The sequence below is a fragment of the Cyclopterus lumpus genome, chromosome 17, assembly GCF_009769545.1.
Source record: "Cyclopterus lumpus isolate fCycLum1 chromosome 17, fCycLum1.pri, whole genome shotgun sequence".
Classification (NCBI taxonomy): Eukaryota; Metazoa; Chordata; class Actinopteri; order Perciformes; family Cyclopteridae; genus Cyclopterus; species Cyclopterus lumpus.
Genome location: NC_046982.1, coordinates 16,488,694 through 16,505,273, shown reverse-complemented (window position 1 = coordinate 16,505,273; position 16,580 = coordinate 16,488,694). Strand labels below are relative to the sequence as shown.

Genomic DNA, 16,580 nt, shown 5'->3' with positions numbered 1-16,580 from the left:
CTGAACTGAACTGCACCACCGGTTTGCGGCAAAGAACTTCGCTACAGAATACACCCGGCAAGGCTCTGAGGTTACGTTAGGACATCCTGAAATCTTCCTGTTCATTGTCATGCAGCGCTTTCTGATCATGTTTCCTCGTTGAAATCTTTCTGAATCAACCGGGAAAGCCTGTCGTGAGTTGATAGTGTTGCACAGTGTCATAGCAGTGTATCAGCGCGACGTAAAAACATGTAACAGATAGGTTGACATCTTGTATTAGTGCCGTTAATAAGGAGTCATGTTTGTGAGGGGTTCAAATGATGTCAAGTCAAGTCAATTTTTTGTATTATAGCCCATTATCATGCATCACCAATTGGCCTCATGGGGCTTTACAATCTGTACAGCATACGACACTCTCAGTACGTTTAGACTCTTGCTTCAGATAAAGAAAGAAATCCTCAAACAAAACGTTTAACTGGAAAAAACAGAAGAAACCTCAAGAAGATGAGGAGGGATTCCTCTCCCAAGACAGACAGACGTGCAATAAACATACAAATAAAAAGACAATGACAAAATGCTACATAGAATGTGACATACATAAAAAAAGATGGATCCAAGAGGATGTCAAGCAGAGAGAGAGAGAGAGAGAGAGAGAGAGAGAGAGAGAGGAGAAGAGGCTGAATCTCCTGTAGGAGGGGAGATCTATATCCAACATGTGGAATAAGACACTGACAGCCAGGAGAGAGAGCGGTACCGGGGCGGCCGATGGTCCAGCACAGAGAATTAAGAAAATGTAATTAACAAAATCATATTTTGAGAGGTTTTCACACATAACAGGGTCTTTGAATGTTGTCACGTCAACAGAGGTGGTCCTTCAACTATTAAGGAAAAGATCAGATCCTCAGTGAATGCAGCGCAGTGGGGCTTCGACTGTCTCCAATACAAACCTGCACCACCGTTATTATTATTATTATTATTAGATGTCAGAGCAGCTTACATGGTACAAAGAGCAGGAGGTGGGTGGGGCAAACAAACACAGGACTGTTGCAGCGCAGATGACTTACTGTGAAGACGGATGTTTATTTAGAAAAGACACTATGCATGTAACAAACTATATTAACTATTAATGTCCCTGACACGTCCAAAACGGATACTGGAGGCCAAACTAGAGCGTCAAAACTAGAAGTTTAGGACCACTGACCAAGCGTCCAGAATGAGAACGTGTTGGTTTCTCAGCAGAAAAAAAAAAAAAAAAAAAACTTCAGAAAGAGAGAGAAAGAAAAGAGGACATGATTGAAAGGAAATGTACAGAATGTACTTCCCCGTCCTCCATCAGCTCTCCTCTGGGCCTGAACCACTGGAGTGGTGTTTTAAGCCCCTCCAGATAGTGTTCAAAGTAACGGACTCAACACTTGATCCTGGCTGACAGTCATCCAAACACCGTCACTGGGCTCTGCACACATCTACACTTCTCACTGCACTGCATTGTACAAAGCAGAGCTTCAACTAGTGATTGTTTTCCTTTTCCATTAATCTTTTCATTTACGTTTTAAATTGCTGGTTTATTCTCTCGAGGCTGTCAGACAACTTCACAACTGCCAGATTCCTAATGAGAGCCAAGAGAGCTGAACACATCTCTGCTCTCAAATCTCTTCCAGTTACAGAGAGAACAGATCCGGCGTCTAAGGAAGCTGCTGCCAATATGGCCGCCGTCTCTTTTTCGTGAAGACAATGAACCCTGTGAGTTCTTCATGTTTCCAAGGTCAGAGTTTTAGTCAAAGAGTTTAATATGACACGGATGCAATTATCATATCGGGGGGAATTGGCACACAATTATTTAATCCTATTATGGAATTCAGTGGCTCCATTAAAGCATGGAAATAGTATAGATTAATGGATTAGCTGTTTTTTTGGGGTTTTAAAGCGCCCTTTTAAGGTACTGCAATGGCAGCACACGAATGGGAACACGGAGAACAGCGGAGAACGCCTGCAGGAGCGACGTAGCTCTCTTTGTTCGTCTTAGACAGCGATCTCGGTTTTAAGACTCTGCATTAAGTTAATTAAACTTACAAGGCAACGTGTTTCCAGTAGATTACAACAGAGAACAGACACAAACATATATACGGAGCGCAGACTGGGACATATCCTCCTGATATCTGCTCTTACACGTGGCTGCAAACCAAGAAGGTGCTAGCATGGTGGGGAAATGTCCCACCGTGAGCCTCAGTCCGCCCCTGTGGCCTCCTCTTGCATATGATGGTTTGACTTAATGCTCTTCAGGAAGATAATGTGTTTCAACAAGAGCGGAGAGCAGTCACGCCACATTGTTATTCGGGAGGCTTTCTTAGCAACACGCGGACACTCAATCCGAATCGGTTTGTTTCTTTTTGCTTGTCATTCTTCAACCTCATTTTGAGTGGGTTTCTGGGCAGTGGATGTTGTGTGACACAAGTTAATATGAGTAGGAAACCTTCTCCAGGCTGCGCATGTAGGGCCAACGCTCTATGTGATGTAGATGGAGACCTGTGTCATGACTTAACCGGAGGGCGGCCCTTACAGAAAGGAACACTCCATTTTTTAAAATGTTTTATCTCCAGCCCTCCACCTCACCTCAACCACAAGAACAGCTGTACATCTTATAAAATATTTTAAAAAAAATGGTAAATGGTTCTCCTCGTGCCTGGTATTTCATGGCACCCTGAAAGGATTTTTCACCTAAAGCACAAGAAGTAGTTTTTCTTATTTGCCTCTTACACACAGCTGGTTCTCATCTTGGGGGGCCGGTGACCTAAAGCCAGGCCACGCCTTCCCGTGACTTCTCCTCACAGGTTGCATATGTCAATGAGCGCTTCGAGAGTGACGTTCACCGAAACAAATGAACCCAATTTTGTGTTGTGTAGACATTTTTTTCTACCTCATGAATAATCTCACAATCCCTCGGGTTTATCTCTGAACCTCTTTCGGAGGGTTTCGACCCTGAGATGGGTTTACACAGCTTCAGTGATATCTATTCATGCAGATTTGATTTAGCCAGGATTTTAATTATCTGAGTGGGATTTTGGCCCCGACCCCAATACAATGGAGGCGAATGGAATTAGTTTTTTTGTAGCATTGAAAATTGATTGGGTCTACATTGGAAAGTAGTTTGAGAGTAACAGGAACACAACTGCTGGAAAGATAAATACTCAACTAATATCCACCAAACTATCTGCGCTGTTAGATATCACCCAAGGGACGTGAACACCTTTCTTTTGGTAATATGGCCAAAATGACCTTTACCATATTACAGTGTGACTTTTGCATATTTTTTTTTTTTTTTACAGTTTTACAGCTTTTATTTTACAGTTTTGGAAATGGATCACAATTTAATAAACTCTGTCAAATTGCGACAATCACACACTTCAATCAACAAAGAGGGCGCAAACTACAGAGGAGCTCATGTTTAATAAGACGTGAGCTCCCGTGAAAACGTGATTTGTGACATTTTAGAGGGTCTCTAAAATATTGACGGTGGGCTATTTTTGTAATTTCCATCCTCATCATCATGGATCACGAGTAAAAATTAGGCTATTATTGATGTATGATTCATGCATGAAGGTGATTCATCACTAAATTCACATGAGGCGTTTTTTCACCACCATCAAAGTGTGGGGATGCAATATTAAAAAACGTCTCTCACTTAAATTCAAACATCAGAACAAAACAGATTGTCTTAGTCCCACTAAGACTGCGTGCTGAAATGGACCATTATCCATGTCTCTGTTTTGTAGTCAGCAGCATACGGACCCAGAAGAAAAGTGAGCTCCCTGAGAGCCATGGTAAGGTTCCCTGGGGACAAACACTGTACATTCAGCATGATGCTTTCTGTCTCACAGAAGATCAATAATGATGCTAAACGGAGACACCAGTAAGAACATGTCAATGTCCTCCTCCCAGGGAAGTGTTGGAGCTCCTGCGTTGGTATTAAAAGCAGCGATTGAGTTAGAGCACACTGCAGAGGGAGGCAGAGGAATGGGGGAGGTGGGGAGGCGAGGCACAAGACACACAGAGGCGTGTGCAGCCGACCAAAACTGTGCATTTTCTGGCCTCCGACGGAGGCTCCGTCAGCTCTGTTGCTGATTTATTGCACACATCATTTAGGCTCATCTATTAGCGGAGCATTCTGCAGCTTGGCTCTACTCTGGACACATGCATACGTATATGGAGGATTTTCATACTAATTGTGCTTTTTTGCTGGGGGAAAAGTATTATCATCTAATAAATATATATTGTTCTTCCTAATGTGAAAATATGACAGTGAGACAATGTACTAAATGACCTGAATCACTTGAAATCAAAGCAATATTAGATATCTAGACGCCGATTTTCATTCTCTGGCAGCAAGTGATTGCAGATGTGATTAGTCTGGATCTAATTGTGTACAGTTCTGTTATTACTTCTGTCACCACTTCAGCAAAAGGTCGGGTATATGAAGGTCTGTGCCTGATTCATGCCAATCCTTCTAATATTTGTTGAAGTGTTTCACTAAAAATGACAAATCCTAGTGGTACTAGATGAAAAGTGAAAGGATTCATCCTCTGGGAACTATGAATGTTGAGGGGATCAGTCAGCAGGATTCAACATCTGACACCATGAATTCGGATACCAAATTTAATGGCAATAACATCTGATATTTGTCAAAACAATTTCAGTGGCAGCCGAAGTAGTCAGAGGGATTCGTACTTTGAGAAACCTGTATATCGTATCCATTAGACCTACTCAAAGTTATGACCAATAATTTAAAAAAGGGAAACTGTGTGACGCACAGTGATGCATAACCAAAAGCTTTTACGTAAGCTGTGATCGATGCCCCACTGAATAGAAATGAAATACTGTGACACATGAACACATTATTTTGTATGTTACACTGGTTTTAGACTTCAGGTTATGTTTGTTGCATCCACAGTTATTGTTACCATTTGCTCGCTTTTCTCTGAATGAAAAGAAGGATTTACATTTCTACACTTTCTGAACATTCATGAGGTTTATTTCATTCATGTTCATCAAAACCTCTCTTGTGTCTTATTTTAAATTCCGATTTCATTATGGATTTGGGAGTATGTTTATTATTTGTGTCTACACATATTTATTTCTTTGTATACTGTCCGCCTCCTCTCCAGACAAACAGGTTCTAGGCTCAAAGCAATCTCAATCTTGATTTTCACATTGCTGCTGCAATACTCGGTCATTCAATCTAAAAAGTAATTGAATGGAGAATGACAAGGTAGCCTAGGTAGGTTCACATGTGTGTGTGTGTGTGTGTGTGTGTGTGTGTGCGTGTGTGTGTGTGAAAAGAATGAGAGAAAAAAAGGTTTAAGATGTTGAATTTGACAAGAGAGAAATGGAAAGTAGCTAATGGTGGAGGGTGTAAACAAGATGATCTGGTGATGAAGAGAAAGAGAGAGAGACAGGGAGAGAGAGAGAGAGAACGAGAGAGAGAGAGAAGGAGGAGTGGGGGACGTCAGTGCTCAAATACGGGAAGTGGAGGAAGCTGATGCACTGAAGCCGAAAAACTAAGTCCAGGATACAGAGAAATATGAAGATCACACGTCGTCTCAACGTTCTTCAAACCGTATTCATCTCAAGTCCTCAAGGAGCCCACGAACTGCAGGTGAGGGTTTTTTGTTCTGTTCCCGAGACGAAGTTATCTTAATAAATCTGTTGAATGTTGGATAAACAAATCCAGTGTGGGAGTCCAAACAAACTTCTCTCTGGAGTCTTTTTTTCTGCTCCAAATTCCTTCCAATACAAGACAACATTGTGAGTGACAGCTTTATTAATTTTGGACTTATATTTGGCTATGAGAACCTGACAAGTTGTGTCCGGCATCTGAGGGGGAGACACTACGGGCAAAAACATTGTTTTTCATGCACTTATCAATTTTGAGATTTTGGGCTATTTTTCTTCCGTAACATGTTTTCTTTCAGAATGTAAGAAAACATGCAGTTGGCATTCGATAATAATCATCTGCATATTTAAAAATACAATTGTGAAAACTTGTAGTTTTAAAAAATCTTTGTCTTAAGTCATTTCAATAAGACATCATTTAAAAACTGTAAGATTCATGTTCAAAGCTCCGGGTCCCGTGGCCGCAGGAAATTCAGGATTCAATGAGTTAAAGTTGAACAATATTTAATGGCAAAGATAATACTCATGTAGCGTTCACGATCGTGGGGCCAGAAAGGAGGATCTCTCCACAGACGGACTGCAGCTCCCAGGGAGCCACAGACCGGGGCTGTCTCGAGTCTCCAGACCAGTAGAACCATGTCTCCAGACCAGTAGAACCATGTCTCCAGACCAGTAGAACCATGTCTCCAGACCAGTAGAACCATGTCTCCCCAGAACAAATGCTCGGTCGTTAGTATGGTCATGCAAATGAATTCACACCTAAAGGTTAGTTCCATTGGTCAGTTCAAAGGATGTCGCAGTTCTGTTCGCTAAGCCAATTGATAAGCTGGCGAGGTCAAAGCTCACACTTCCGGTCAAGGACAGGAAGTTCCCCTTCAGAATAAAACCCACTATCCTGCCTTCAGAATAAAAGCAACACATTAGGTTTCAATCGGCATCCATTTTAACTTTTGTCTAAACAATAAAACATTCATTCATTCTCATGCATCATACAGTTAATCATTACATTTGTCATTAAAAAAGAATAATAAAACAGTGATCCTCTCGTATGTTTCACAATGCATTCCTCCAGAATATTCCTCATAATATCCCAAATTAATTATCATATCTTTCTTTATGTATTAATTTAAAACATAAACTTCTCTTATCTACATGTGCAAATATATATAAAATCCACTACAACCCAACAAAACACATATCATTCATAGTCGTTTTCTCAAAACTAGGGTTTTCCTCATCTTCTGGGCCAGACATCTCTTACACATCTCACACAGTTTCATTTATATCAATATTCTGAAGGTTTTTATTTTATTCATTAATTTACATTTTATGCTGTTGATAGTATTTTCTCCTTTCAGCAAAATAAAACTTGGTTTTATTCAATGGTCAGATTTCTGACCATTAATAAGATAATGACTCATTTGCATTTAAAAAAGATTAAATTAAATTAAAATACAAAAATAATGTATTTCCCTAGTTTATGACTTAATCGGGGAAGTTTGAAGATGGGACCTTTTAGTTTAATCTTTTTTTTTCTAGTAGTGTCTTTAATCCTTGCTGACATGGTGATCATTTCAATTTCTTCATCAAACTGAATGTTGCCTTCACCTCTGATCATATCTCTGTTTCTCGGAGCCGAGGGCTAAGCTGCTCGGTAACAACAGTCTGTGAACTCGTCAGTTAAACTCACAATATCACTTTGGTTTCTTCCAGTAATTTAGAGTTGCACTTCCATAAAGTTAAGTGGCACGAGACACAGATTTTAGTCATTAAAGTTCCATTATTGCAATTGGCAAGGATTCCTTGGTAACATTGTATTTACCTGCTAAATGCACACAGGTTTAAAACTCCACCATGTTTGTAACTTCCCCTTTTCTCATGTAGGCGTAGAACCCGAGGAACCTTCCTGCCGGTCGTCAACATGCCAGAGCTGAACTGCTCCTTCGCTGCTCTTTTCACAATCGGCGCCGCAGTGTTCAATGACCCGGGCTGCCCCGAGGCTGCTTTGGTGTGTGGGATGAATGTCTCCCGGGCGTTGGCTAACGCTACCGCACAAGATCTGCATGAGATGTGCTTGAGCGAGAAGGACTACCTGGCCGTGCACCTGGGGTCTCCGAGGTCCCCCGTGTTCCTTCCCGTCTGCATCACCTACCTGACCATCTTCGTGGTGGGTGTCCTGGGCAATTCTCTGACCTGCAGCGTCATTTTGCGACACAGGGTGATGCAGACGCCCACCAACTACTACCTGCTCAGCCTGTCGGCGTCTGACCTGCTGGTGCTGCTGCTGGGCATGCCGTTAGAGCTCTACGAGATGTGGCAGAACTACCCCTTCCTGCTCGGGGAGGGGGGTTGCTACTTAAAAACCTTCCTGTTTGAGACCGTCTGCTTCGCCTCCATCCTCAATGTCACGGCGCTCAGCGTGGAGCGCTACGTGGCGGTGGTGCACCCCCTCAAAGTCAAACACATGGCCACACGTGCTCACGTCAAGAGGGTCATCTTCATACTCTGGGTGCTGTCCATGCTGTGTGCTGTGCCAAACACCAGCCTGTATGGGATTGTGACGCTGCCTCCGAAGTTTGGACGACAGTTTCCACGATCTGCCATCTGCCGTTCGTATATATATATTTATTATTACCTTCGCAAAATACTTTTGCGGAGGTTATGTTTTGATCGCTGTGTATTTATTTGTAAATATGTCTGTTTGTTATTCGAATAACTCAAAAAGTATTAAACCGAATCGCATGAAATTTGGTGGGATGATTGGCTGTTATCCGGGGACCATTTGATTAGATTTTGGGAGCGATCAAGGTCAAGGTCATGAAAAGGTCCAAATCGTATTTTTATCATAACGCGGTAAATTTTTATCCAATTGGCATGCAACTAATGCCAAAATGTTCGGCGAAGGTATGCGCCCTATCGAGTGCCCGTTAAGAGTCTACAGCAATGTCAGCAGCGTGTGTGAGGCTAAAATGCTCACATTGACAACGTTTAGTGTTCTAATAACCATCTTAGTTTTGCATGCTAATATTTTCTAATTGCTCTAAACACAAAGTAAAGCTGAGGATGAATGGGAAATTAGTTTTGCGAGTAGTTGTTAATTTAAAAAAAAGAAGCCTATTGGACACAATGTGAGCTGATGATGGTGCAGGACCTTTACACTCTTGTTAATAGCACATTTCATATTCATAGGGCATACATCAAATACATGTCGAGATATTTAACTGGTAATGTGCATTATTCAACCTGCTGGTCATTAGGATTCACCCTCTAGGCACCATGAATATCTGTATCTGAATTTCATGACAATCCATCCAAAATATGTTTTTGTTGAGAAAAAAACCCAAAAACGATGGGTATATGAAACTACGATGCCATTGGTACACCTGGGATCATGATCTGATTTCTCTTGTTACATGTCCATCCGTAGATGTGATTAAACCCATCTGGATCTACAACCTGATCATCTTGATTTCTACGTTGGCCTTCTTCCTGCTCCCCATGCTGATAATTAGCATTCTCTACCTGCTCATTGGCTTGGGGCTGAGGAGGCAGAGGATGGTGACTGTGGTGGACACCAGCTTTGGACCGGAAAGCCTCTCCAGGTCCCACATGGAGAAACTGAGCAAACGCAACAACCAAGTCACCAAAATGCTGTGTGGGTGTCATTTCAGTCATTTTTAGGGAGCAGAAAACTGACTTCAAATTAACTGTGTATGTGTGTGCGTGTGTGTGTGTATGAGTGTTTACATCTAAATCTATTTTTAAATCTATTTTTAACATACATGTTTTAGCTGTCTGACAGATGTTGGTGATTGGATTGACGTTGTGATTGTTAACTTGTCTATATCACAGGTGTATACAATGTTTGTGTGTGTCAGTGTGCGTGTGTGTGTGCCAGTTGACCTTTCACCTAAACTGTTCTTCTGGCCTGTCCAGGTGTGCTGGTGGTTGTGTTTGGTCTCTGCTGGGCTCCCTTCCATGCGGACCGCTTAATGTGGAGCTACCTCAACCCCTCGTCCGTGGAGCACCTCCAGGTCTTCAAGCACGTCCACATCATCTCCGGAGTCTGCTTCTACCTGAGCTCTGCCATAAACCCCATCCTCTACAACCTCATGTCCACAAAGTTCAGAGAAATGTTCCGTCACGTTACTTGTTATCCCGGCTGGCGCTCCAGCTTACTGATGACCAACGCAGCACCTTGAGCGAGGAAACACCCAGTAGTACGAAAAATACTTAATCTGGACCAAAGGTCCAAGAACATCAAACACAGATGGATGACAAATTAAAGGGAAAATGTGAGGAGAGAAATGCGTGTGAATTGTATCTTATGGGCTACACAGTTGCCAGATCTCAATCAAAGTAGCTTCGACATTCACCATAACCCCAATTAAGGGAATTTATTTTGGAAGAATGTAGTTAGCCCCTCATCCCTCTGTAGATTTCCCTTGCACGGCAGCTGCAGCCTCCCGATGTCGCAATATCACTCGAGAATGGCTGGCAGCTAGATGGGTGGTTTAGTGCGAGAGACACACGATTTTTGGTGAGACCACGATTCTTCCTGTTGCTTAGAGCAACTTTCTGAGCAACAATGGTAGCTCCTGAAACAGTGAGCATGGAAGCTGCAATAGCATCAGTTACTGTATATCAGAACTTTTTTGAAAGAAGAGCAAAGAGCGGCACTGAAAGCTTTTCTCGATGGAAAATATATTTTTTTTCTCTTCTCCTGACATTGGTGATAATTTGATTGACAGATGGCATTTTTGGTGTAACAAACCATCTGGCTGGTCAAGTTATCCCTACTTATAAGTACCTCCATACCTCCCAAATGGAAGGATGTAAGAGGAAGGGGATGTCACCCGAAGGTGAACAAACGTTACCCCAAATCTCTAGAACCATGTGACCAAAGTCTGAAGAGAAAATAAGCATCATTGCTGCAGAGTCTCCTACTGGATCTCGAAATCATCCAGATCCAGTCGGAGACGCCAATGGGATTTGAGTTATTGTAGAAATATCTCGAGTAACTAAAATCCCATTTAGAGGGAGAAGAAGGGGGGGGGGGGGGGGGAAGAATGATGACATGGAGCTACATTGACCTTTCTGACTTCAATGTTCAGATGAACAATGCAATCATCATTTAAATGACACAACAACATTTGTATGCATGGGAAATAAATCCCATTGACTGTCTCAAAGGTAAATCCTTTGTGTCAGTGTGTTTGTGCACGGTGGGGCAGCGGTTGAATCCTTCCTGTGTGGAGTTTGCTTGTGGTTTATAAGTTTCCTGTTGCCTTAAACTGTGTGTATTAAGACTAAATCAAATTTGTAACCCTCTTTCATTATGTTCTGATTCAATACATATATCATGTCGGCTGAGTTTTAACACAAGAAAACTAAAGAGATGAAGTCCAAAACGTTGCCATTCATCTCCCCTACAACTCCTTCTGAGCGTCACATTAACTTTTTATTCTTTCCAATTCTGGAATTTTTATGGTTTTCAACATGTCAATCTGAGAGTAAATATGAAACACATCACATTTCTCATTTGGGTTGATATGTGCTTTAATTGCACAGCGCCCACGCTCTGCTCACTGAATACTTCAAAGTTAAATGGTACTGTCTGCTTCATATTGTCGTATCAAAAGCGCCACGGGTGATGATCATAATAATAATAATATTATTATCTGTGCCGTGAATGTATGTATTATGGTTACTGTTGATGAGCATTACATTTCCAGAATGACCTATTAACACGCTTTCAATGGGAAAGAATGAATGCACAATGGCTGCGGTTTAAAAGGAAGAACATTTTGCGAACATTTTGTCTCGGAAAGAGTCAGGGGTGAAAACGAAAGTCAATTAAGTGAAGCAGGAGAATAAACACAAGGCTTTGGTTTGTTTATGGAATTTATAACGAGTGGCATAGTTGATAAGTAAGGGGCTTCACAAGTATTCCCGTACATATTTCTTTGATTACTCTTTTGTGCACTTTCCTACAATGTACAATATTACTAAATATACTTAATTTTTTCTTCAGACTTTGAGACTCCTGAATTCATCACACTCTACATACAATGCGAGTGTGTGTGTGTGTGTGTGTGTGTGTGTGTATTTTCTCATGTAGCAGATGGGACTTCAAACTGCATTTCAATGTTGAGCTCTGTTGTAGAAGGACAAAAAAAAAAAAAAAAAAAAAACCTTGAATTGTTGATTAAAGCTTATTTACTAAAATGATCACTTGCATGTATCGCTCTCCAAAGTGCTATTGTTGTTTCATGTGTTGAATTAATTGCTTTAACATTTTGCATATTGTATTGAAAACAGTAGGACATATGGATATTCATCAACTCTTTTATCGATGTCCATGACCTGAAGCAGTATTCTCTCCTATTTGATGAGAACATGCAGGTTTTTCTCAGCGTGTACCCTTGAAATGGTAAATGACCTGCTTTTGAACATCAGTGCTGTGGGTGAGATGTGTGTTTATAGGCTTTACTGTTTTTTATGCTCAGACTACTATCGGGCAACCAGCTCCAGGACGTCTGTGTAAACACACCACGGGGAAAGTGCTGCCCAACAAGACACGTTATTTATAATTACGTCTGCCAAGAGCCACTCAAACCTTTCCACTCGGCTGTCTTATCTCAACTTCAGCTGACACACAAATGAAGATGATAATTATGAGGAAGAGGGGGAACATGATGTCACTGGATTCATAATATGGAGGGGGGGGGGAAATGAAATGATGATTGACACAAAGCAGGCGGAGGATAGAACACCAAAATGAGCTAATAGATGGATAATGATAAATCAGGTTGTAATGACACACTATTATCTGAGTGTCATTACAACGCTAATGATCAGCAAGCTGCCCACAGCTTCCATCACCATAACAGAAGACACTGTTTACCCAACGGATGCGCAAATAGACCCAGTTAAAAAAAAAAAAAGGCCACATCACAAGTATCGTCTAATGGAATTCATTCAAGAGCGCGGTTATTATTATTATTATGATCATCACCCGTGGCGCTTTTGATACGACAATATGAAGCAGACAGTACCATTTAACTTTGAAGTATTCAGTGAGCAGAGCGTGGGCGCTGTGCAATTAAAGCACATATCAACCCAAATGAGAAATGTGATGCGTTTCATATTTACTCTCACTCACAGATTGACATGTTGAAAACCATAAAAATTCCAGAATTGGAAAGAATAAAAAGTTAATGTGACGCTCAGAAGGAGTTGTAGGGGAGATGAATGGCAACGTTTTGGACTTCATCTCTTTAGTTTTCTTGTGTTAAAACTCAGCCAACATGATATATGTATTGAATCAGAACATAATGAAAGAGGGTTACAAATTTGATTTAGTCTTAATACACACAGTTTAAGGCAACAGGAAACTTATAAACCACTTATATTAAAGAGACAGTAAACTCTATAAGAAAAACATGATTTTCATCTCACCTGTAGTGTTATTTGTTTTGGTTTGAGTTGCCTATTCGTGGAGATATCGGCCGTAGAGTCGGCCTCCTCTAGAACGTAATGGAATTATATGGCACTCAGCTTGTGGTGCTTAAAGCGTAAAAAAAAAATACATTTGAAGGACTCAACAGCGATATCTTTTTATTACAAGGTTACAAGTTACAAGGTTACAAGTTACAAGGTCACAAAGTTACGAGGGGTTTTATTTGTCATCGTATGACATGGTTGCACAACAACATTTAGATTGTTTGCTACATCCCTCTCGCTCTTCGCAGGCTCCTCTTCTCACAAAATCCCTGGTGCCAAAGATGTTCTGGGTGGTTTTAATCTCCTGCTGTAGGGCCCTCCTGTCTGCACATCCCATGCTTCTTAAGTTTCCTTCAGAAACACAGCCGCTTGTAAGCTTTCTTCATGGGGATGGAGATGGTTTATGGAATCTGGATTTATAAACAGCATTACAGGTAAGATGTGTATACATGATTGAATCAATATGTATTTTTGATTTAGTGAACTGTCCCTTTAAAGCAGCAGATGATCAGGGATGGAAGCCTGTGAGCGACAGTACCCTAATTATCTTCTTATGACACCATAATGATGATTTGAGAGAATCCCAAGAACAAGAGATTTCTCTATTGTAGAATCACAAAAGCAAATCAGAGACAAGCTACAGAGACGGAGGACATGATTGGCTGCAGAGAGGGTGATGAGAGGTGTTTCATAATGACATGAGTTTCTGACACCAGTAGTCTGACTGGAGCTTGAAAGGCAATTATATCAAGAATAGTGGTGGTTAAAGAAAGACAGAGAAGAAGTGGGACTGACATGTCCTTCACCCGTGTTAAGCAGAAACCAGAGCACGGGGGGCTCAGCGGGGTCTTTATCAGCAGCACCATGTTTAGAATCAGTTGTATACGCAACACCCGACCTCAAGCAATTTGGTTGCATGCATGCCATCAAATAATGTCATCAACCAAACTTAAAGCAGCACTTATCGATATGTTAGCCATGCTAGCATCATGGCTGTGGGTATATGACTTTGATCCAGCGTTAAATATCTCAATGACCTTTTGTAAAGATATTCAACAGTTTCATACTAACTTTGGTTATCCCATGTTTTCAGCTTCCCAGTTCCCCAGTGAACCTAAACAATATATTCATACTATGTTAAAGATTTGGGCACAATTAAGATGGGTTTTCACGAGATTCTGGATAACCAAAAATAAACTTTTATTCTTAATCTATATTTAAATTAGAACATCTGGTGTTTACATCTATATACGGTAGTTCAACTTTATTTATTCAAGAAATGTCATTCAAGATCTCTGTTGTCCTCTGAACAAAATGTCAAATATAAACTAGTAACGATTTTAAGTCTCAAACTTCAAACTTCAAGTCACTTCATTCTAGTAATAAGGTGAATTATACTGGAAGATATTCCCCCAATTCAATTATGACAAACCTTTAAATGTGACCTATCGTGTGATCTGGTGTCATGGACACATGAATGCTTCTTCAACCTTATCATGCAACTCACAATGGTAAGTTTTTCTTTTGGTGAGTATGTATTACACATTAAATCACTGTTTAGCATCGCTTGCTGTGTGTGTTTGTGTGTGTTTGTGTGTTTGTGTGCGTGTGTGTGTGTCATCTCACAGTCTAAAGACATGTACGTTTAATAACTCATGTTCTCCTTCCTATTTCCTGCGCGTCCTGTGATCCTGAACAGAATGGGTGATGAGAATGAATGAGAATGAATGAATGGACAATTACGATGGGAAGAAATAGCCGGAATACCAACGCATAACCACAGATTCTGGGGCAAACCGCGGCGCCGTGAGGAATGGATTTTCTTATAAAGAACCCATGAATGATAATGTAAAGAACACTATTTGTTATGCCTCCTTCCTGTAAATTGCTTGGACAGGCCAGTATTGGAGTGTCAAGGTTGAGCCACGACATCAGCTGGCTACCTGGTGCAATGAGCTCACACGCACACAGAAAACAATACCTACAAGACTACAGTGAACGTCAGCAATAAGTCATTTGGAGACTGTAAATATTGGTAGATAAAACGGAAAAAGCGGTATCCACAGCACATTGATTAAACTCTGGCAGCGCGTCGCTGTTTTCATTTTCTCAACCAGCTTTCGTCTCAAGTCAAACATAAAGCTGGTTCAGGAGTTCTGGTGTGATTGCATTCTCCTTCTGTTGCCTACCAGACTGAATGTGCTGACATGACTCATACACCTGCAAAGGCAAGAGGGGGAAACTCCCCAGGAGAGCAGGAGAAAGTCACGGCTCACATAATCCAATATCTCATTGTTGAATGTATATATCCATGGTCCCAGGGGATGACAATATCACACTTTGGTCCAGACTTTCACATTTCAACAGCTATTGGGTCATTTGCTTTAAAGTTTTGTTCAGACAGTCATGGTCCCCAGAGGATGAATCCTTTGTTGATGCTTAGACTTTTCCTCTAGCGTGTGTGGATGGATTGCTATGCAATTTGGTATATGGCAACTTTGGTGATCCCTTTTCTTCACTTTTAGCGCAATTGTTGACTAAATACCTGCAAAAATAAAGACACCAGTCAGCCTCAGCTCTGTGCTAATTATCAAATCATAGGGTGATAAAATGCTAAACTAATTTGGTGGACATGGTTCCAATTATACTATTTTTCAGAAGACGAATATCAGCTACAATAACCATGCCAGCAGCTTGAACCTCAGTGTAGAGTTGTGATTGTATTCTTACACAGCTATGAGTAGTTTTTTGTCACTCTGCTATATGATTTATTAATAAAGCAGCGCAGCCAGTGGTCCCCCAGCAAAAAGGCTTGAAGGTCCTCTTCAGTGTTGATGTAATGTTCATTGTTAACGTGAAATATTGGTATTCCAGAAGGCTTATTGTTTCAGTGCTGGATAAAACAATATTTCAAATAAATCCATTGCACATCTGTTTACAGTTGTGACAGAAGAAGAACATCTAATATTTAATCCTTATCAGCTCATATGTACCCACTGTTTTCTATTATACGCAATAATATATTGTTGGACATTGCTGTTGTTATTTAATGTTATTGATAGACTGCTATAACATGATTTTTATTATATAGACTTATAAGTGTTATAACATTTTTTGTAAGAACTGATATATTTTTTCTACAACAGCATGTGAAGGCAAATACCCAGTACATGGAACAAATTAACTGCTAATTAAACCAATGAATGACATTATATTATCCCACTGTAATGTTCTTATTTCCTGGAACCAAACCAACGGGTGTCAGCTAATTAGCAGAAAGCACAACCTTGGGAGACGTACATCTTTTCCCCTTGAAATTAACGAACACAACAAAAGGATTCGCATCATAGAGGTTACATATTGTAATTTGTGAATCTGAAGTGCATTGTTACCTGAAGAGGCTTGTTTTGATGCACTACTGGGGGGTA

General features: G+C 40.8%; 1 protein-coding gene across 1 annotated transcript; it reads left to right on the top strand.

Annotated features, from left to right (window-relative positions):
• Positions 1–5,530: 5,530 nt before the first annotated feature.
• On the top strand, positions 5,531–9,848 carry LOC117746771 (neuromedin-U receptor 1-like). Its single transcript, XM_034556077.1, has 4 exons — positions 5,531–5,629; positions 7,531–8,255; positions 9,074–9,301; positions 9,583–9,848. Exons 2-4 carry the CDS (start codon positions 7,568–7,570, stop codon positions 9,846–9,848), a joined length of 1,182 nt encoding a protein of 393 aa, XP_034411968.1. The 5' UTR covers positions 5,531–5,629; positions 7,531–7,567.
• Positions 9,849–16,580: the final 6,732 nt, after the last annotated feature.

Coding starts and splice junctions, on each gene's coding strand:
- LOC117746771 (XM_034556077.1), top strand. CDS start 7,568: ATGCCAGAGCTGAACTGCTCCTTCGCTGCTCTTTTCACAATCGGCGCC. Junction 8,256..9,073: donor TCCACGATCTGCCATCTGCC/GTTCGTATATAT, acceptor GTCCATCCGTAG/ATGTGATTAAACCCATCTGG. Junction 9,302..9,582: donor CCAAGTCACCAAAATGCTGT/GTGGGTGTCATT, acceptor TGGCCTGTCCAG/GTGTGCTGGTGGTTGTGTTT.